This window comes from Rattus norvegicus, chromosome 3 (genome assembly GCF_021556685.1).
Source record: "Rattus norvegicus strain SHRSP/BbbUtx chromosome 3, alternate assembly SHRSP_T2T, whole genome shotgun sequence".
Taxonomy (NCBI): domain Eukaryota; kingdom Metazoa; phylum Chordata; class Mammalia; order Rodentia; family Muridae; genus Rattus; species Rattus norvegicus.
The window spans coordinates 1,727,949-1,751,018 of record NC_141536.1 but is presented as its reverse complement, the minus strand read 5'-3'; the positions used below and the strand labels follow the sequence as shown (position 1 = coordinate 1,751,018).

The 23,070-nt window shown below is 44.3% G+C and overlaps 1 protein-coding gene across 2 annotated transcripts in view; it reads right to left on the bottom strand.

The window, feature by feature from the left end:
- Positions 1-224: 224 nt before the first annotated feature.
- LOC147995335 (uncharacterized) overlaps positions 225-23,070 on the bottom strand; it is a 305,835-nt gene continuing 282,989 nt past the window's right edge. The window contains exons 3-4 of one of the 2 annotated variants that reach the window (XR_015684147.1): positions 8,979-9,116; positions 225-3,558 (exon numbers count right to left, since the gene is read on the bottom strand). Coding sequence is in view for 1 of the 2 variants with exons in the window: in XM_087655072.1 (XP_087511198.1) it covers positions 3,372-3,558; positions 8,979-9,113 (322 nt within the window). In the remaining variant the exon portion in view is untranslated. The remainder of the gene's footprint in view (positions 3,559-8,978; positions 9,117-23,070) is intronic. The other variant, XM_087655072.1, reaches the window with a different exon arrangement.

Genomic DNA, 23,070 nt, shown 5'->3' with positions numbered 1-23,070 from the left:
CCAAGCTCTGTGTCAGGATCCTCTTTGTCCACATAAGGTTTCCAGTCTGGAACTTTTGGTCAAGCCCAGACATGAGCAAGAGCTCAGCCTTGTGAATAGTCCTTTGGGTCTGTTGCAGGGACTTTAAGAATGTGCCAGGGGAATGGCTAGTAACTTTTACCTAGTGAACATCTCAATATGAGTGGCATCTGACCCTTAGGGCTAAAAATAGGAGGTTAGTCCAATTTTCATAGCTTTCATCGACACATTTATTTCATCCTTCCTGATTTTTGCAGCCTCTATGCACAATGTAATTTTAGATGAACATTTAGGGCTTTTGCCAGATTTAGGGGAAAGTTTGATCATGAAGGTGAGGGCATTGTCAAATCTCAGAGGTAGAGGCAACCCATATACAGAATTTTTTGTCTTCTGATAACAGCAGAGAGTATGGGTCTCTTGTTCAACAAGAACTGCCATCCATTTGCCTCCTGTTTCTTCTGGTCACTTGGTTTCCTCCTGTGTTCTTTCTGTCAAGGTGAGGAGTCCCCACTCTCTAAAGAGGGCCTATGGACACTGGCATTGGCAAATGCATGTCAACTGTTTGTATTATGCATGTCTTTGCACTTCTCCCAGCAAAATGAATGGGATAAAGCCAGAAGGTCAGCCCTTTTTGCTGAAGTCCATTGGCTGAGGGACTGGGCCGATACCATCCTGGATAGGTGACCACTGCAAACTAGTATACCTGATTTCATGTTGAACAAAGCTGCTCCATATAAAACCTCTTCATGCCTGTAGGAAGTGCAGAGTGCAGCTGCAGTGGAGCCCAGAGTGGAAGCCAGAGGCTTCCAGCCAGCCCCAGAGCAGAGCAGGATGCAGCAGCCACAACTGCAGAGGTAGCAGCAATCAGGCCTGGGTTCCTGCTTAAGACAGGAGATGAAGCTGATCACATCCACCTTCTACCACAGCTATGGTTGTTTCTGTATTGTCAGACCCTGCCGGCAGGATCTGAGCTTTGAGATCCTATTGATCAGAACTGGAGGAGACAGAGCCTGGGCAGTTCCTGGAGTACATCTCCCTTATGTGGTTTGTTGTGGGGTCTCACCATGTCCATGGCTATGTCCCTCCTCTGTTCGGTGGAGTCTGATGACCTGAACTTGGCTGCTGTCCTGGAGTGGCTCCTTTGGTTTATCATCTGGTAGTGGGCTGGGTGGGCTGACGGCTATTGTTTTATTAAGTCAGATATGGGTCTGGCCCAGAAGACATGCCTCATAATGGGTTATTTCAATGTTATGCATCCACTTACTGCAGTTCCCCTCAGGAGGTCCATTACAATGATGGAGATGTAAGTTAATAACAGTTCCTGGCACAAAGTCAATGTATTTATTAGTATGGTTGTAGCAGCAACTGATCACAAAAAAGCAGGCCAAACAAGATCAAGTCTTTTGTATAGATAGGCCACTAGCCTCCTCCAGGGTCACAGTGCCTGAGACATACATCATTGTCCCGCGCTTCATCTCGCCAGCAGGAACGACGCGGCACACACAGGATCCTACTACAGAAAAGCTTTAATGCGTCTTGAGAGGGAGAGCATAAGCTTACAATGCGGAGACGGAGAGTGAGGAATAACCGTCCCTTATATAGGAAACTATCCTCGCCTAGGACGTGTCACTCTCTGACTGGTCGCTGCCAATTATGCCAGATGACGTACCAAAACGTACGTGTCCCTTTGAGTAGGGACGTTACCAGGCGCCTGCGTATTGCCCTTTTTACTAGGTGCGTTCTGCCGGATGCCGGTGCCATCTTGTAATGGAGTTTGTGAGGACAGCTCCTCACATATGTGAGGACAGCTCCTCGGACAGCTCCTCACATCTCTGTGAGGACAGCTCCTCGGACAGCTCCTCACATCTCCCCCTTTTCTGTTTTTTTAAGCAAACAGGACACCCAGATATAGGAGGGTGAAGACAGATGTCATATCCTCGTACAAAGTTGGCGAACCTGTACAAGAGAGATACCCTTAGGCTGTTGTTGGGACCCAGGGCACTCCCGACCCGTCGCACTGCCATTTTTCGAGGGAGGGAAAACTGGGGCAGAAACCCTCATGTAATATGACATGCCTTCCAGGGAGCATATTTGGTAGAACTTCCCTGTGCAATGCTAAGCACGTCACCCCTCATGGGCTGCTCAAGCCGGACACTCTAATCCTGTGCAATGAACCGAGGTTCTAGGAGTGCAAGAGCTGTCCAGCCGGCGACCTGTTGCCTGAGCATGGTCAACCAGATATCGGCTGACGCTCCTTGTTCAAGGGCTACAAGCGCCTGGGCGATCACTACTTTGTCTTTTCTTGTTTGAGATCTCAATTTGCAAAGCGACCAGAGGAGTAACACTAATCCACAGCAGAGGATCACTCCAAAAGGTCCGACTCCCACCCATTCCTTGAAATAAGAGACTGCTGAGGCGATCCAGGACGACAATCCCTCCGTCAAAGACAGGTCCAGTCGGGTAGAATTTACTTGAATGATGGTTGCTCTCAGCTCCCGAAGTGTCTGTTCAAACTCCGAGGTCCAATTCTGTAACAGATGCTGTGAAAGACTCTTAGACAGATTAGCAGCTCGGGTAAATTTGTCATATTATATGGAGGTGACACAAAGGCCTGGGAGTTTTTGCTCACAGCCAAGCTGGGCCAGTTGCCATAGAATGTCTAATTGCTCTCGGACCAGATCTATACGTTGGTTGACAAGCATAAGGCCTCCCTATATCTGAGTATTGGCTGAGGCCTGTCTGTCCCGAGCCACAGAGATGGTGGCCCATAAATCATTGATACTTTGGGTTGTCTGAACTGAATTTGACAAGGCCAATGCCGAGGCAGTAACCGAGGCAGCGACTGCTGTCGTAGCAATAATGCCAGCAATAATTGCAGAAGTACCAAAATCTCTTTTTCCTCTAAATAAGGTCATGGTCCCCGGGGCATCAACAGGGATCGGGATAAAGCGAGGCATGCGGGTAACTACTGCGATATTTTATATGAGTAGCTGTCCAGACAGAGGCAGCAGGTTTGATGTTCCCCGTCCAGGATAATGACAACCGTCCCTTTTCGCCCTTTCCTCCAAGTAGCATCGCCATGGGCGTAAGATCAGTGCAGCTACCATTAACCCAATGTAAGGCCACCACCATAGAGAACTGTGGCATTAGCCACAATGTCCTCCTCACCAGTTCCCCATGTGGCCTCCCTTAACCAAGCAGAAGATTGATTATATAACATAATGCAAGGGAGATCAAAAGATGTTTTGTTGAATATGCCAAAACAAAGGCTGCCCTTAAGGGGAATAGTCCTATTTTCTTTTAGTCGTTCAACCTGTGGATCCTTAGGTAAATAGGCCAACCCTAAATCCCTGTTAGTGGTACATCACCGGCATCGGGAGTGGAAAGGTTGACATTATTCCCCATCGTAGCTCGCCCTGCACCGTTGCTGGCATCCATGGAAGAAGAGTGAGGAGGTCCAGGAGTCCCAGTCCCTTCTTGATCACTTGCTGTGATGCTCCGAGTAAGTCGTCCTGGGATCCATATGGGATTTTCATTGTCCTGTGGAAAAACACAGACAGCTCCCCTGGATCTTATTAAAACAGGATCCGGGCCTTTCCATTCATTTGTTAATACATCCTTCCATTTGACTAATTCTTTTGTCCTCTTGGGCTCTGAGCAATGTCGCTCAGCCGCTGTTTGTCCAGCTTCATCAAGATTTAAAAAATTTAAGGTAAAAAGGGCCAGAGCAGTGGCCACTCGGGGTGTTGGGGGGAGTTCTATCATAATTCCCCTTCTTTGTTTTATTAAATATGATTTGAGTGTCCGATGAGCACGCTCTATGATTCCCTGTCCTTGAGGGTTGTAGGGCAGGCCCGTCAGGTGGGTAACCTGCATCTGAGCACAAAACTGACGGAATTTTTGAGATGTGTAGGCGGGGCCATTGTCAGTTTTTACACATTTTGGCTTTCCCCAAGCACTCCATGCTTCAAGGCAGTGCTGAATGACATGTGTTGTTTTTTCTCCTGTAAGTGGGGTGGCATGTAGAATGCCAGAACATGTGTCTATAGATACATGCACATACTGTAATTTTCCAAAAGTAGAATTATGAGTAACATCCATTTGCCAGATTTGCAATGGCTGTATTCCTCTTGGGTTGACCCCGATGTGAGGAACTGGGAGGAACTGGCAGCACTGTTGGCATTGGGTGACTATATCACGTGCCTCTTTTCTAGTTATAGAGAAGAGGCGGCGTAAAGTTTCTGAGGTGACATGGAAATTGCCATGAAAGGCTTTAGCGGCCTCTAAAGGAGAGGCCAGGGCCACAGCTATCATTTTTGTGGCTTTGTCAGCCAAATCATTCTCTGAACTCATTGGGCCAGGGAGTCCAGAATGGGCCCGTATATGAGTAATGTATACAGGGAATCTTCTATTTAATAGGATAATTTGGATTTTTCGGAAAATATCTGCCACCTTACTAGTGGTTTTAATTATACCGGCGGTTTCAAGAATACTAACAGCATTAACCATATAGGAGGAATCTGAAACAATATTTAGAGGAACCTGGAATTTTTCAATGACCTCCATGACCACTAGGCATTCTACCACTTGGGGTGAGGTTTCAAAATATTGTCGTGTGAATACTTGGGAGTTTACCACATATGCGCCCACCCCTGTTTTTGACCCATCCGTATACACCGTTATCCCCTCCTTTAATGGTTTGTGGGATGTGATGCGAGGGAAAACAATAGGTTGTGATCTTGCGAAACACAATAGGGGGTGTTTAGGATAATGATTATCTATCTTCCCTGTAAAGGATGTGAGCAGCACTGCCCAATCATCAGAGGTAGCGGCTAGAGTTTGGACCTGGTAGGGTGTATATGGGATAATCAAGGATTGGGGTGGAGTCCCAAAATGACAGATGGCAGCTTTTAGGCCCTTAATAGCCAGATGTGCTACTGCGGCTGGATACCAATCAATAATCTTCACAGGGGAAGCATGTGGATGGATCCATAACAGTGGACCTTGTTGCCATAAAACGGCAGTGGGTAAATCCTTGGTATCTAGTACACAGAGTGAAAAAGGTAGAGACCAATCAATGCGTTGCAATTGGGCCTGTTTTATGGCATCTTCTACTTTTAGTAAGGCCTTGGTTGCAGCGGGAGTTAGCACACGAGGGGAGGTGATGTGGCCGTCCCCTTCCAATATTTCGAACAAAGGTTTTAATTCCGCGGAAGGGATTTTCAAAAATGGTCTCAACCAGTTGATATCTCCCAAGAGCTTCTGAAAGTCATTAAGAGTATGGAGGTGGTCTCTACGGATTTCCAGTTTCTGGGGTATAATCTTATGAGGGAAAATAATGGATCCTAGAAAATGACCTGTGTCAGCAATTTGGACCTTTTCTGTAGCAATATGTAAGTCCCATTGTTTAAGGGTTTTTTGTAATAAGGAATAGGCTTGTTTGAGTAATTCTAAGTCTTTATGACACATCAATATATCATCCATGTAATGGATTAACAGTAAATTTGGATAGGTCTCCCTGACTGGTTTGAGGGCTTCCTGAACATATAACTGACACATCGTAGGGCTGTTGGCCATGCCCTGAGGTAGGACCTTCCACTGGTATCTTTTATCAGGTTCAATATGATTAATTGATGGAACAGTAAAAGCAAACCTGGGCCTATCTGGGGGGTAAAGAGGAATAGAGAAAAAACAATCCTTGATATCTATTATTACCAAATTCCAATCTTTTTGTAGGGCCGAGAGTATAGGAAGGCCCCGCTGAATGGGTCCAAGGGATTCCATCTGATCATTAATGGCCCTCAAGTCATGGAGTAGTCGCCATTTTCCTGATTTTTTCCTTATTACAAAAATTGGGGTGTTCCAAGGAGAGGTAGAGGGCTCCAAATGTCCCAATCTTAATTGTTCATCCACCAGTCCTGTAGCTGCCTGTAATTTCTCAGAGGTTAATGGCCATTGGGGAACCCACACTGTGTCCTCCGTCCTCCATGGTATGGGTAGTGCTGCCCCAATGGCGCCTAGGAAAAACCCAGGCCTTGTTTATGGGGGTTGGCGATCGGTTCAATGGGCGTGAGACAACCCTGTTCTAATCTCCCAAGGCCTTTCCCTTCCTTATAGCCCATCCTTGACATCATGTGGGCCACTTGTGGGGGGTATTCATTAGATAAGGTCAGTCCCATGGTCTGCATAACATCCCTCCCCCAAAGATTAACAGGCAGGGGAAGTACATAAGGAATAAATTGTCCCTGTCGGCCATCGGCAGTTGTCCAAGTTAGAGTGGCAGAGCTGATCATAGGGCATGACTGGTAGCCTAATCCTTGTAGTGAGTGAGAAGATTTTGTGGTAGGCCATGATTGAGGCCACCATTTTGAGGAAATTATACTTTTATCAGCCCCAGTATCCAGTATGCCTTCGAATTTCTTTCCATTAATTTCTAAGCTCAATTTTGGGTGGTTGTTAAGGTGAACCACCAAATATGCCGAATCATGACCAGTGGACCCCATGGGTCCCTTAGTATCCTGTATCGTGGCCTGGAAGCACGGAAGGAGTAATAACTGTGCTATTCTATCTCCTTTACTTATGGAAAAAACCCCATCAGGACTTGAACAAAGAATCTGAATATCAAGAGAGCGCTGAGCTTCAACCAGGCCTGGATGGACTATCAGTCCTTGTAGGGTGAGAGATCCTCTCCCAAGGACAAGGCCTATGGTTCCCGGGGGTAGAGGCCCCACAGTCTGAGCAGGAATTGGCTGAATGCCCATCTGGGGCATTAGAAAGAAGTCTGAGGCGGCACGCAGGTCCAATTTTGTGTCGCCTCTTGGGGGACCTCCTCTGCCGGGGTCGTGGCCCTATGAAAGCAGTTCCCATATCTTTGAGGGCCCTGGGACTGGGGGCCCACCAGCCCGTTTTTTGACATCTCATTAGGTCGAGTCTCCAAAGGAGGGAGTAGTTTGCCTTAGTGTCTCTCACTGATCGGCACTGGTCAGCCCTATGGTAGCCTTTGCCACATCGGACACAGAGGGTTGCAGACCCCCTGTCTCTTTTTGTCATCCTGCAGTCTCTTTTTAGATGGCCTGTTTTCCCACATTGAAAGCATGATCTTTTATCCGTCCCTTTAACGGGGCGTCGCTGGAACTGGAGAATGGCAGCCGCCAGGCCTGAGTTAGTAAGGGGCCCTCCAAGTTCCCTGCAAACTCTAAGCCAATCCTGTAGCCCTTTATTTCTTCGGGGAGCTATGGCTGTTCGGCACTCCTGGGTGGCTTGCTCGAAAACGAGCTGTTCTATTAGTGGTGCTGCTTGTTCAGGATCGCCAAAGATTCGTCCTGCAGCCTCTGTCATTCTAGCTACAAAATCTGAGAAATTTTCCTGGGGTCCCTGAACGATTTTTGTAAGTTGATTATCAATCCCTCCTCTCCTGGACAGTGCCTTCCAGGCTCTAATAGCTGTGCTGGAGACCTGAGCATAGGCGCCCCAGTGGTAAGCAAACTGATCAGCTGCAAAGCGGCCCTGTCCTGTTAAGAGTTCGAAAGTCCATTCTTGTTGCTCAGGTATTAAGGCCGTAGCATTTGCTCTGGCCTGTTTTTGGGCTGCCTCATACCAGAGCGCTTTCCATTCCATGTATTGGCCCATGCTGGCAAGGGCTGCCTTAGCAATCATCTGCCAATCAGCTGGTGTCAATGCTGTCATGGCCAACCTGTCGAGTTGTGTTAGAGTAAAGTTGGCTGTGACTCCATACTTTCTAACTGATTCCGCTAATTCCTTAATCTGATTATATTCAACAGGGGCATGGACCCGTCCTCCCTCCGGAGTCTCAAAGATAGGAAATGTCATACTCAGCTTTCTTCTCACCCTCTCGGGGACTAGTGAGAAGGCGCGTGAGCGTGTCTCATATGGAGGAGGCGCCGTTGGTGGCGGCCGCGCTAGAAGGCTTCTATTACTTCCCCTACATTCATCTGGGTAATATCTTTCCTCCTCATATTTAGCTGCTTCCTCATCTAGCTCAGCCTCCTCCTCTGAGTCTAAGGTTTTATTTTCAGAGCTTTCAGAACTGTCGAGGTTCAGCGCTTCTAGCTCTTTCACAGGGTATAGGCTGGCTCCCCCTCCTGGTTTATGTGTAGAGGAGGAAGTGCTGGAATCTGAAAATTTCAACGCTCCCTTGTCTTTGGACTTACCGGGAGGGCACTTTTTCTTTCTTAGGACGTCTTTTTTCTTGCACGCGCCCAACCTCTCACTACGTTTGGTTTCTGACAGACTTTCCCGGACTATCTCGAGAGTGGCCTGTCCTTCTACTACTGCTGCCTTACACGTTTCATCCTTTAAACAATTCTTAACCAGCTTCCATATAGCTTTGGTCCCTAGGCGCAGATCCTCTTCCACCAATTTTCTGTCAAGGTCTTTTCCAAGTTTGTTCCATGAGGCAATCGTAAACGAGCCTGAACAGGCAAACCACGGCGCCACCCTCTCCACCTCCTTCACAAAGTTTTTAAGTGTTCCTCCTCCAATCTTGATGTTCCTCTGCTTTAACACTATTTCCAAGGCCGTGACCACAGACTGTGAGGATCCCATGATGGGCCAGGAACGTCGGCGGCTTATCTACGTCCGTCTGACAAGGCGTGAGGTGAAAGGGTAGAAACGGACACGCTGCTCTCTTATGTATGGGAGTCTTACACGCGCCTCACCGGACGGTGCCGCTTATCTACGTCGGCCTTATCGCGTCCTTGTTCCTCAACAGTCAAAATCGAAGGTAAAAGGGAGCTGCGCGAAGCTCACTTATATACGAGAGACTGAGATGCGCCTTCAGCTGCTGTGATCGTCCTTTTAACAGCGAAAACGGTGAAAACAGAACATAAAGAGTAGGGTGGCTCCCAGGACAAATACTATAGCCTCAACAAATCCTTCCCAAGGCGGTGACAACCCCAGACCAAAGTCCAAGAGAGGGCTGCCTCTCCGAACGTATCTACCTGCAGTTCTGAATCCTCCTTGTCGCCAAGGGATCTCCGAAGGTGCTGACGATGGTGAGGTCTTTCCCGGGTTTTCGGCACCAGATGTCCCACGCTTCGTCTCGCCAGCAGGAACGACGCGGCACACACAGGATCCTACTACAGAAAAGCTTTAATGCGTCTTGAGAGGGAGAGCATAAGCTTACGATGCGGAGACAGAGAGTGAGGAATAACCGTCCCTTATATAGGAAACTATCCTCGCCTAGGACGTGTCACTCTCTGACTGGTCGCTGCCAATTATGCCAGATGACGTAACAAAACGTACGTGTCCCTTTGAGTAGGGACGTTACCAGGCACCTGCGTATTGCCCTTTTTACTAGGTGCGTTCTGCCGGATGCCGGTGCCATCTTGTAATGGAGTTTGTGAGGACAGCTCCTCACATATGTGAGGACAGCTCCTCGGACAGCTCCTCACATCTCTGTGAGGACAGCTCCTCGGACAGCTCCTCACACATCATAGCCATCCTACTGCATAAAACTCCTTCTGGGCCTGTGTCCACCACCCACAATGCTGCTCAGGAGCCCCTACTGCTAGCATCACCTTAGCATGAGTAGCACCTACTTGCAGCCACAGTTGCTGTCAGAAGAGGGGTGCAGCATGGATGGGCCAGCATGACCTATGAGCTTATGGGAAGTTGTGTATCATCCCAGGGGCAGCAGTAGCTGTTGTCCCAGGAGGGCTCACTTTCCTTCTCTTTTAGATCTTTGACTCCAATCAATAGAAGTGACAGAAATATACAGAGAGATAAATACATAGAGAAAATTATCAGGGTCCCAACCATACATTCATGCACCTGAAGAGACCATATGGACCCCAGTCATAGATCCTCACCACCTGCATCTCATTGGCATCCTACACAGAAGGTGCCTTAACCAAACTTAACTCTAGAAGTGACAAACCAGGCAACTTTCAATCTTGATCCATTTTTGGGGTGGAGGTGTCAGATTCTTTTAAAGCATTGGCCATCAAGGAGATTTCATGAAGAACATCTCAGGTTATACAACTCTCAGAGTTCTTGACCATTACATTCTTTCCATCTCCAGGAAACTCCAAGACCACCAGTGTTTCAAGGTCTGGACCCGAGATGGAGCTATGTTACTGGGAGTGGATTTTGAGGTTGCAAAGGCCCCCACCATTCCCAGTTAGCATTTGTTTTCTTCTACTTCCTCATCAACATCAGAGCTCTCAGCTGTTCATGCCTCATGTTCTTGCTCTAAAACTCTGAAATTGCAAGTCCCCAATTAAATATGTTGTTCTATATGTCGCCTGGGTCACCTGTTTAGTCCTTCTTAGTTATAGCATTCTGTTAATAGAAATAGCAACAAAAATCAAGCTTTCTGATTTTGTAGATTCTTTGCCAGGGCATGGTAAAATCTAGCTACCTTCACTGTGATGATTTTCAAGACTATACTGATTTCTAAATCTTGCTTTTCTCAAAGATTGGAATGGTCCCCTTGTCAATAACAGATGGGGCCTGCTGATTCTTTTTACTAAGTCAGGTAATAGTGAAGGGCAGGAAAAGGAAGCTCCAAACACCCAACTGCAATTCGCTGTGAACTTAGCTTTGCTGCACATGGAGGCCATTATGGGAAGAGAAAGCCATCCATTCCAGGCAGTCCAATGAGAGGAAGTGATTGGCTTCATCCAGAGAATAGGTTGAGTAGAGTTAAATTTTGCATTTCTGATAACTTCCAGGTAGTGAAGCTACTGGTGCTTGTCCAGGTCAGTTTCAGAAGTGTTGGTCTAGCATGCCTGACTGGTAAGTGAGGAGGTTGTTCAGGTTTTGATATTTATGGAATTTCTACTTTCCAGGACTTCTAGGAATACATGGCAAGTAGGCTTCAGTCTAAATGAATAACTTGTCTTCACAGTTTGCATGGTGGGTAATGTTTGTTGATCATCAACTTGACAGCACCTGGAATCTCACTGGAGACACACCTCTAGGCACCCAAGTGGAAGATCATTTGATTATTAGCTCTACTATATAAGGCATTGCTAGATTTAGGTTAGCCTCTGGACATGCCTGTGCAGAACTCTTTTGATTAGATTAATTGAAATGGGGAGACCCACCCTCTATGGTTGACTGGGATAGTGGACTGGATATGGTCGATGAAGTGATTTGAATACCAGCATCTCCCTCTGATCTCTGCTTGCAGTCAGTACAAGAGCTCTCAAGCGCCTGCTGTCTTGACTTTCCACTACGGTGCATCTTGCAACTATAAAACTAAGTAAACTTCTCTCCCTTAACTGTTGCTTTTGTACACATATTTAGTCAGAGCAACAGAGAAGTGACAAAGCCAATCAACTTTCACTTAAGCTCGTGAAAATCCACAGGAATCTCAGCCAGGAGTCATATCCTATTCTCCAGGAAAACTGGAAATTTAGGAGGAAGAGACACTCTTTCACAGTGCTTCTCCATTCACAAGCATTTTATGGGAACACAGACACTCAAGAGACAGAAAGTGGTTAACTGAAATGGAACTGAAAGGACACAGACCCCAGTCACATGGTGGATCCCATGAGTCAGACGGTAGATCCCACTAGCTCTGCTTCCTAAGCCACCGTGTACTTATCTCCTTTTTCCCTGCTACCTGACTCCAGCTCCATCTTGTCTGCATCTTTCTGCCATGTGTCATGGTATTACCACTTTAATTTCCCATGATTCTGTGCTTTTCCCTTTGTATTCTGATGGCCATGGTGCCTGTTCAAAAAACACCATGCTGTGATGGATTTACTCCTGGTGATATCCTATAGCCACAAAGTTGAACTCAATCATTAACCTTAGTGGTTTGAATTCTGCTGTGCCTAACACAAGTTTTTGTTCACATTTAGAGTACAGAAGCTTTGACTCCTTTTTATCTTTGAGGGGAGTCTTTCGACTAGGCTTCTCTGCCCCTGCACATAGCGTCTCTATGTCCCCTTTCAAGTACATAAATCATAAAATAACCCTCCCTCTGATTCGGTTGGTTTCATAGCATGAAAAACCAGGGCCAGGCTCTTTACAGATTCATTACTTCCTTACCTTGTCCAGTACAAAGACTGCAGCACTGTATCAGGTGAGACACGTACTCTCATGCTCCCTGATGGAACTGCTCCCCCACCCTGTCAGAGTCCACATCCCTTGGTGAGCCCCCAACTCCATCCTGTCCCTAGCCTGAGCCTGAGTCCTAGCCTGAGACCCAGCCCATGTCCTAGCCCGAGACCTGGCCCTAGAACTAACCCTTGTCTGAGCACCAGTCCGAGCTCCGGACCTGGTCAGAGTCAGAGACTAAGCCCTATCCTGCGCCAGAGCACAAACCCTAGCCCTATCCCTGGCCCAAGACCTTGCCCAAGCCTGAGCCTGAGCCAGAGCCCGAGTCCGAGCCCGTGCCCTAGCCGTAGGGTCAACTAAAATACAATTTTATTAGTCTGGTCTCTTAGTCTGCAGCACATCTATCTAGGTTCTTATGGCTCTTAGAGTCTCTAGGGAGAAGTAGTGTGTAATTCTTATAGGAGGACTGCATTTATATGTTACTAGTCCTTTTCCCCTTGCAGCTTTTATTACACTTTCTTTGTTCTCCATGCTTACTGGCTTAGGTAATATATGCCCAGGGGTATTCTTTTTCAACTCCAGGCCATTTCATATTCTGTTTGCTCCTTTTACTTTGATAAGTCTCTTATTTAAGTTAAGGACATTTTCTTCTGTATTTTTGTTGACAATGTTTTTTTCTTTGTTTTGTTTTGTGGGTTTTTTGCTTTTGACCCAAGTTTCTTTTCGTCCTTCTTATATACTTTATTGTCTTTATCATTTTATTATTATATTTGTTATTTTGTCCAAAACCCCTATCTATTTCTTCGATATTTTCTCACAGGATTGACTTTCTTTCTTTCTTTTTCCTTCCTTCCTTCCTTCCTTCCTTCCTTCCTTCCTTCCTTTCTTCCTTCTTTCTTTTTATTTTCTTTTTTTCAGAACGGGGGACTAAACCCAGGGCCTTGCATTTGCTAGGCAAAGGCTCTACCACTGAGCTAAATCCCCAACCCCCTCTCTCCTCTTTCTCTTTTTCTCTCTTTCTTTCTTTCTTTCTTTCTTTCTTTCTTTCTTTCTTTCTTTCTCTCTCTCTCTCTTTCTTTCTTTCTTTCCATTTCCTTTCTTCTTATTCCCCCTCCACTCTTTTCCTCCTTTTCGATTTAACATATTCCTCTATCTATGTATCCATTCCTCCTATCATCTCTTCAATGCCTGAGATTCTCTATTCCATCTGTTGTAGTCTGTTATTAAAATCTGCCTCTGAGAGACTATTTGAGTTCCTACCTTTTACTCATCCACATCTCCCTGTTTAGGTTTTCTTTATTCATTTCCTTCCACAGTTAGGGTTTTCACAGATTTTTTTTATTTTTCTCTTTAAAGACCTCTATCATATGTGCAAATGCTGTTTTACACTCTTTTTTTATTCTTGATCTTCCGTCATGTTGACATATTCAGGGCCTTCTGTGATAGTGTTGATGGTCTCTAATAGACATTTGAATGCCCTGGCTGTGACTGGTTGTGTTTTTGTACTAGACTGTAGGTATCTGGGATTGGGAAGATTGTAATTCTAGGTGCTGGAGTCTGGTTTTGTGTGATAGAAAGTATTTGATCTCAACCATGAATTTCTACCCATCCTTTGTTCATTTAGTTTCTGGATAAAAGATGCATACAAGCTTTATATTTACAATAATCCTTAATTAGCACATGAACTGGGCAGATAGCTATCCTGTACACTATTATGCATATTTCTCAGCCAATAATTCCATTACATAATTTGCCATGGTTTTGTCTGGACTGCTTTTAACCCCAATTAGCCAATTCACATGGCCATTATCTAAAGATTCTTACCTCATAGTGGCTTCTCCTCTGCTCTGTTTACCTTTTTCTATCTACCCCTGTCATGGTCTCCTCCCATCCCCAAGCTGGGAACACCAGGGAACACCGATCTCAAGATCTCAATTCTGCACAGCTTTTGAGTGTAGGCATTTTTATTAACAATTCAGAAATAACTTGGGGGCGAGGTCTTTTAAGAATATGGATTAGTGTTTTCTTTTTTTGTTTTATTGTTGTTGTTGTTGTTGTTGTTTTTTTGGCTCTGTCTGTCTGTTTGTTTGTTTGGTTGGTTGGTTTTTGAGACTGTGTTTCTCTTATATTTTTGGTTGTGAGCCTAGCCTTTAACAGCTGAGCCATCTCTCCAGCCCGAGACAGTGTTTCTCTATTAGTATTTTCAAAAGGCAATTGTTTGATTAAGATATCTGGGGTCAGAGAAAGGACCACCCGTTTCCTTAAATCTTGTGTATGGTAATCAAGAAATTCTACTAAACCTTTTGATGGTCCCTGTTACCCTTCAGCCCCAGGGCTTATATAGGTACCTCTGGATATTCTCTAATTTACTTTATTGATCAGGATGGTCTTAAACTCAGAGATCTGCCTGCCTCTGTTTCCCGAATGGTGGAATTAGAGGCATGGGCCAGCATGCCAGGCTAGTGCCCTGAATAATTGCAAAAACTGAGTAGTCTCTCCTTGATAAGAAAGATTTTGATATGCATGCTGTGCAGACATTTTCAGGGAGTCATGAAATCAGTATGATCTTGCAGATTCATGCCTGCTGAGGCCTGCCTGGCTCTGTAAGGTAGTGCCAAAGCTGCTGATTCATGTTTACTGTCCAGAGTCTACCGAACTGGATCGCTGATGTATCTGTGAAGGGTTTGTGAGTAGATCAAGCTGCTGCTGCTGACTTGTGAACTGAACTGCCGATTTTCCATCTGAAAAAAACAGATGGGAGTTGCTCTAAAGAACCATTTCTAAACAAGTTCCCTCCCCCATATCCTTTCTTTCCCACTACCTCTGGTAAAAATGGCTGACAGGAAAGCTAAAATACTTAAGAACCATCATTAAAAATAGGTTTTAAAATGTTGCAGTTATACTCCTGCATTTTAGTTCCTGAGAAATATCCCTGGCTTTTTTGCAACTTGGTGTGTAGATCAGGGGGGCTTGATACTTACAGAGATATGTCTGTCTTTGCCTCCTGAGTTCTGGGATTAAAGGCATGTACCACCACCCCATCCAGTCAACAGCTCTTGGAAAGTTTCACTCACACATATCATGGTGCTGTTTCTACCACATGAGTCACTAAGAGATAATGACACTCTTACCATCCCACTCGAGTGGTTCTGTTCAGTACCTCTATTCCAACGCACATTATCCAAATTATTCTTCTGCCCGTAATGTTGTTTTACTTTTCTTCTGTTGCCATTTGGAAATTAGTGTTGAAATTAGAAGCTTTAAAAGTCAACAAATAAATCGCAAAAGTTAAAACATGCACATGAACAATAATCAATACTTTACATGGCACAATGGTCAAGATATTTCTAAATTTAGAAAAATATGAGGGACATAAAACATGTTAAAGAAACATAAGAGTTATCTCTGATACCTCTTCAGTTACCTACTCTAATAGGAACTAATGTTGAAAGCACCATTAGGAAATCTGTGTACTTTCCTGACAGAGACCAGCATTGGCATCCATCTGGTGTGCAAACTGAGGCAGGCAGCCATTGAGGGTCAGTGCTCAGAGCTCCTGATGGTTGGATCCAGATACCTAAAGATGCTGCTGCCAAAGGAAACCAGAAATCAGAGAGGTTACTCGGCAGACCTTTTTATGAGGGAACAACGCTTAAATTACTGGGGCTGGAACTCCCTGAGCATACTGGAAAATCTATGAACTTTTTCTAACTCCTTGGGGCCAGCAAGAAAGAGAAGGAATGAGAGACATTTTCTCTCTCTCTCTCTGTTTCTCTGTCTCTCTCTCTCTCTCTTTCCACACACAAACACACACACACATACAAACACAAATACACACACGAACACACAGAGGCACGAACACACGCACTGCATGGATGAAACAAAAGACAATGTCCAGTAATTTCATATACACAAATATATGCATACAAACACACAGACGTATATGCATAGAGACCTATAGACAGACATATGGACATTCACACATATATTAGTTAACACAGACCTCCAGCAAGCAGGCTTCAAATATTTCATACCTGGATGCATAAGTACACACAATAGGTGGCCTGAAAAAGCAACACATACCCAGAAAGGCAACAAGCTTTACACATATACCTACATACATACACATTGTTGATGGGTGAAAGGAACAATGTTCCAGACTACCGTGGACACAAACATTACACATACACATATGTGGTGAATGAGGGTGGAAGCTCCAACCCTCATTCATGCAAACTATGCACATATACATATATACATACATACATACATGCATATATACATACATACATGCATACATGTATGCATACAAGCACACACAATTGATAGATAAAAGAACAATGCTCTAACCATCACACACACAACCTTTACACATATTCACACATACCCCATAGTTTATGTTAGAAGAAATAATGCTGCAGCCCACCACACATAAGCCTCAACAGAGACACATAGTTGGTGGATGCTCCAATCCCCACAATGTATTCTTCATTTCATTCAATATATATCCCAGAAAAATCTTTCATGCAGTATTAAATTACAATGTGTTTGTGTTTTAGTTTTATTGTAATGAATGGTTAGTGAATGGTGTGTTTTTCAATGCCTTATAAGAAATAACATTACAAGTACAGGTAAAGAACAAAAATTAGTACCACAAACCCATGAACATTCATAACAAAGCAACTTATCATAGATTAACAAAGCATAAGCAAGCAAGATAGTTTTCTCAGTCAGTTTCTCTTACTGGCAGGCAGCAATTAGCAATTAGAAAGAAATGAGTAATTATTTTCTTATTTTTCTTAAAAGTAATCTTGTAAGAATCTTAAAAGGATCACACTAAACTTTTATATAAAAATCAGTCATATATTCCTTATGTCCTCAGAATGCATATTGACTTATCAGAAATTCATAGTAAGTCTTATCAGGAAGCTGAGGGGAAAATGGGTGTAAGAAATTAGTTATCACCAGTCCAGCCTGAGTGAGAGTCATGTCAGCCATTAGTGCCATTGTACTTATTTTCTGATCATAAAGATCCTAGCTTAACCCATACGAGTGTGCCTTTCTGAACTTCAAATTATTTCCTAAGATTTTCTACATCATAGCCAATAGTAGAAAACATCTCAGCCTAGCTTCACTAACAACTTTTATTCCCAATATTTTGATAGGGCGGAGGTCATTGCTAATAATCTAAGTTCTTCATAGGTCCAAAGGCTTTTCCTCCTATTGATGCTGGACAGTGCCATCCTCTGCCACATATGTGACTAGAGTCATGGGTCCCTCCTTGTGTACTCATTGGTTGGGGGTTTAGTGGCTGGGAGGTCTAGTGGGGTTCAATTGGTTTATATTGTTGTTCTACCTATGGTGTTGCAAATCTTTTCTGCTCTTCCAGTCTTTTCTCTATCCTCTCCATTGGGGTCCCCTTGTTCAGTCCAATGGTTACCTGCAACCATCCTAATCTGTATAGTAGGGCTCTGGCAGAGCTTCTCAGGAGACACCCTTTATCTGGCTCCTGTCAGCAAGCACTTCTTGCCATCAGCAATAGTGACTGGTTTGGTTGCTGTTTATGAGAAAGATCCCGAGGTGGGCCAGTCTCTGGATGACTGTTTCTTCACTCTATGCTCCATTCTTTTTCCCTGTACTTCCTCCCATAAGTATTTTGTTCTCCCTTCTAAGAAGAAATGACACATCCACATTTTGGTCTTCCTTTTTCTTGGGCTTTTGGTCTGAATGCTCTCTGAATCCAGGGAAACCAAGGATGGCGTTTGGAGCTAATTTAGAGAGTTCTCTATTCTAGGTTTAGAGTGGCTCTTGGAGGTTACCACCACCCTAGAGCCTTAGCTCGTCCCCTGACTCACATGATAATGACTGTGAAACCAAGTGGACAGGTGCTTGAGAACAGCTATCTCAAGTCCTGAAAGATCACCCTGTGGCATCTTTCCTTGGGTGCTGATAACAGGGTCCAGGGTCTTTGGCCTCAATCCAAAAGTAACGGGAAACTAAAAGAGAACAACCAGGGAACTTTCCTACCTCATACAGTAAGAGTAGGAAGGGAAGCCTGGTGCACATGCAGAGGCCTGCAAGGACCTGTCCTACCCAGTCTTTGTGCCCTTCCCCTTTTCAGCTTGTCAGTGGGGTTGCCAATGTCCAAGTGACCTAGACAGGTAGCTCTTTTTTTTCTTAAATTTCTTTTTTTTTTTTTTTACTTTACATTTCAAATGTGATCTTCTTTCCTGGTTTCCCCTCCATGTGAAAGAACCCCAAAATTTGGGGAGACTCTCGCTCCAGTCTCGGCATGGCGGCATGCCCCAGGAAACTTGAGAAGCTGATCTTGATGTAATAACAAGAGGCAGCTTTATTAACGAGATCTCCGGCCGACACTGAGGTCTCGGGCCGACAGGCATCTCACGCAGGAGATAGAGGAGCCGACCATGAGCCTCTTCAGGCAGGGGTTTATATAGGGGAAGCCAGGGAATTTCGAGCGGTTACACAGGATTGGCTAATTCAAAGAACTCACAGTTACTTTTGGCGTGGTATTACATCGGCAAAGAGTACGTGCTATCTAGCTGCTCAGCAATGTGGGTAGGGTGACTCATCTCATTCAGCAGGGTAATGACCCATCCTCAGGGAGTGAAGGAAGGGGAGGGGGTGGCTCTTTTTGAAATTTAACTCTTCACATACACACCCTATCCCATCTCCCCTCCCCCTGCTTCTTTGAGGGTGTCTCCCAACCATCCACTCACCACTTTCTCCCTCCCTGCCCTGATATTCCCCTGCACTGCAGGGGCCCATCCTTGGCAGGACCAAGGGCTTCTCCTCCCATTGGTGCTCAAAAAGGAGATCCTCTCCTACATATGCAGCTAAAGCCATGGGTCTGTCGATGTATACTTTTGGGATGGTGGTTTAGTCCCTGGGAGATCTGGTTGGTTGGTATTGTCTTTCTTATGGGGTTGCAAACCCCTTGAGCTCCTTGAATCCTTTCTCTAAATCCTCCAATGGGGACCCTATTCTCTGTTCAAGTTGCCAGCCTCTGTTATTTGTCATGCTGTGGAAGAGCCTTTCAGGAGACAGCTATATCAGGCTCCTATCAGCTTGCCCTTCTTGGCACAGCAGTATTGTCTGGCCTTGGTAGCTGTATATGGGCTGAATCCCCAGGTGGGGCAGTCTCTGGATGGTCTTTCCTTCAGTCTTTGCTCTCAACTTTGCCTCTGTATTTCCTCCTGTGATTATTTTTGTTTCTCCTTCTAAGAAGGACTGAAGCATCCACACTTTAGTCGTTCTTCTTCTCGAGCTTCATGTGTTCTGTGGATTCAATTTTGGGTACTCCAAGCTTTTGGACTAAACTCTTAAGGTCTCTCTCTCTCTCTCCTCAGATGTACCCTCAGTCTGTCTCATCGCTGGGATGTCCCACTTCAATTGTAGCTGCTCTTCTGCACATATTGGAAACTAGTGCTTATTCCTTGTGAAGATGAATTTCTTTCTTTTTGTGTGTGGAGGGGTCTGTGCTTATGTGTAAGGAACTGCTGACTGGCTATGCACATGAATGGATAGCTAGTGCCCATAGACTGCAGCCTGCTCCATCTTCCCCACCCTTGCCTCAGGAAGCTTCCTAGGGATCCTGGCTTCTGAGGGCACACGTCTTTCCCCTCCATTCACTCTACACTATTTCCTATTCTTTCAAATTTTTTAGTGAAGCTGAAAGTGCAGTTCAGTAATAGATTCCTACCTATGTAATAGATTCCTAAAGCTGTAGGAGTCTGCAGAGTTAGAACTTGTTCATTCTTGGCAGGAAGGCTGCTCCTGTGGTCTGGGAAAGAGCAAGGCCTTTCTAAAAGAATACAATGTAACATTCTTTTGGAAGTTACTCAGGACCTGCTTAGCTACTGTAAAAACACCCTAGAAAAACTGATAGGTTTAAATGTGAAGTGGATCCAAAACTTCATAATGAAAGTTTCCTTAATTTTACCAGAGTTTGTGGTTAAAGGACAAAATTGAACATAGGGAAAATACACTTGAGTGCTGGCAGCTCTGCAGCAGCCTGGGAGGGAAAAAGGAGGGAGGGGCCACAGTGTGAGGGGTTCAGGTATTGGTGTGAGGCCATGTGCTTTCCCATTGCTTACCAGCCATTGTTCACCCCACTGCTCACTTTGGACAGACTTCCGAAGAGGTGACACAGGTCAAAAAGAGTCATATTAACCAAGACAAGTAAGTGTCCCTATAACAATACAGAAAAAATAATTCAAAGAAGGCATTCTTAACTCATTCTTAACTCTTGATCTGGAATAAAATAAGAAGCAGATGGAAATGTTTATTGGAGACAAATATTTGGCACATTTACGAATAATTAATAGGTGATGCCTAAATGTTGGATATGGAATTTAGTGAAAATGCTTTTGTTAATATTATGTATAATAGCAGAAATCAATTGGCAATAGTATGAGATTAACAGGCAGGGGGATTTTAGCAGGGTTTGTTGAGGATGCTTCTAAAACATGTCATACTTGCCAGTGACACAATCCTGGTGGAAACCACTTAGGCAGGACATGTGTGAGCATCAAGTCTCAAGGCCCTCTGAATACTCAGATGGATTTTATACTGGTGTTGCTTCAACTCTACATGTTCTGCACAAGACAAAGGCAACATATTACTAAAAAATATTTAATGGCCTCTTCTCCTCTCTTTTTCAGGCCCTTCTTGTTAGTTTGCACCTCTGAGTGCAAACATTAAATTAGCTATAAGGCATATCGTCTGGAGACATTATTGAAGATTTGTGCCTCTGTAAAAAGTTGATTTTCAAACGGGGGTTTCCCAAACAGCACAAAATAAGACAGAGACATTAAATAATCACTGCAATACTTAGTTTAAAAAATAGAATGATGGCAAAGCAAACTTGATGGATTCTGTTGTAATGTGGGAGATGTAAACATAGAGTGAGCAGTCAGAGAGCAAGAGAAGCCCATGGTGTTTGAGATGTCTGAAGGAATACACCATGGTAGGTCTACAGAGTTCTTAGTTCTTGGAGTATTCGTTCTGTATGATACTAAAAAATATACAAGTATTGTGCTGGGTATTTTGGCACCTAATCCTTCTAAATTCCTTACAGACTAATAATATTCTGGCACAGGAGTACATTTAATGAGATTACTCATTTGGTAAAATTAATGAGCACATTTTAAATACTGTCCAGCAAAAATCTTTTGCTGATTATCCAAACATGTTGATCATAGCCTAAATATAGAGGTTGGAATTCTGTTGAGCTTACGGCCTGGTAAAACTCTTTTTCAATACTCTCGTGAAGCTTCAGTAGACTTACTCAGTAAGCTGACACATTGGGTAAATACATATGACAAATCAGCTCCCATCTGAAGTTCCACTTCCTTGGCAATGGCACCAGGCACCCCAGATTTATTGATTACAAGCATTGTTTCTATGACTGTTGGAATCCTTAAAGGGGAGCCACATCTTTAGGACCGAACTTCTCCAGAACGCCTTCTTTCTCCACAAGAGCAGTGTTATAGGTTGCTTCACATACTCTTCCTATTAGGGTAACGCCATAACTGTTAACTTCCTCTATACAGTTGTTTAAGGTTGCATTGGTTGTATTGTGCATAATAAGAAATCTCATGTTCTTGTATGTGACTTCTACAGGAGCAAGGTGTTTCATTCAAGCCATATGAATTTAGTTTTTTTAAAGAAACATGGAATAGGGTTATGAAAGAATTAAAAAATTGAATACAGAAATGATTCCAAGCAAAAACCAAAACCAGCGGGGGGTGGGGAGAACAAACTGAAATCTGCTTCAATATTTATATACTCCACTTAAAAGTTTAAATGGTTGAGGACAGGAAATCAATGTATTTGTCCATTGGCACAAAAGATGTTGTATAGTGAGTGGTGAACAGAATGCCTTCTATGACTATTGGGTTACAATGATTTTGGGAACTGCGTTGTAACGTGTGTATTTTTCCGCCTCACAAATAATGTTTTGTCATTTGTCTTAGTGAAAATAACTGCTGTGCAAATAGATTTAAAAAAAAATAAAACATTCCCCCAAACTTCTGTTCCTTTTTTCCCCCCACAGTGACATTTCAGGACAGGGCCTGCTGGGGATGCGGCTAGCGAGGAGCTCTGTCTGTAGCTCCTGAAATAAAGCTGTATCTATCTTTTCATCTTTTCAGATGTGTGTCCAGAGAAACATGCAACATTCTAGGGGTAGGAATGAAATGCTGAAGTTGAATTCATAAAGGAGAGCGAGAAAGAGGGAGAGAGAGGACGATTTTTATTTGAATATCTCTCTTTCTGGGGGGAAAGCACAGGTTTGCGAAGTCAGTTTTAAAAAGAGTACTGATTGATTCTTGTGTTTGCAAACTCTTTTCAAATGTGTAAGGTGGGGGAACGAAAGTGTTGAACTTCAGGAGAGGAGTTGTTTGGCTTCATGTTTGAGTATTTTGACAATAAGGACTATTGTAATAGTTTGTAATATTCATTCAGTTTGCCAGGTCACAGGTAGGCTGAAGGGTGGGGAATGGTGCTAAGCTGAGCTGATTGGTGCATCCACTCTTCCACCTTTTGCAGATCATGGCAGGGGCACCCATGGCCCACACCAAGGTTCTCCAGCTTCCTCGCTCTGCTCATCTCCCATGTACCCGCTTCTCCCTCCATCTTGCTCTTAAGCATCCTGGAGTCAGTTTCTGGAGACAATGTTTAACAAACTCCCTTTTCCTTCTTACTATCTGTCCTGTTTCCTATGCAGGTCACCTGTCCCCTGTGATGCTACAGATGCTCCATTCACACTTGTGTGTACTGTTAAAATAGCAGTCAGTCTGGGCAGACTGAGAGCAGAAGTTGTAGCTGTCTGGAAGCACATTCTTCTGTGTGTCTGGTTTGGAAAGCCGACCATCCTGTAGGAAGTTCCTTAATTGTTTACAAAACTGTACAGTTGATGCAGGTCTAGTACTTCGCTGTTTTTCTTGGGTGAGTTGTAACCTAGAATTAACATTCTATGAGTCTGCTTTCTCACACCGA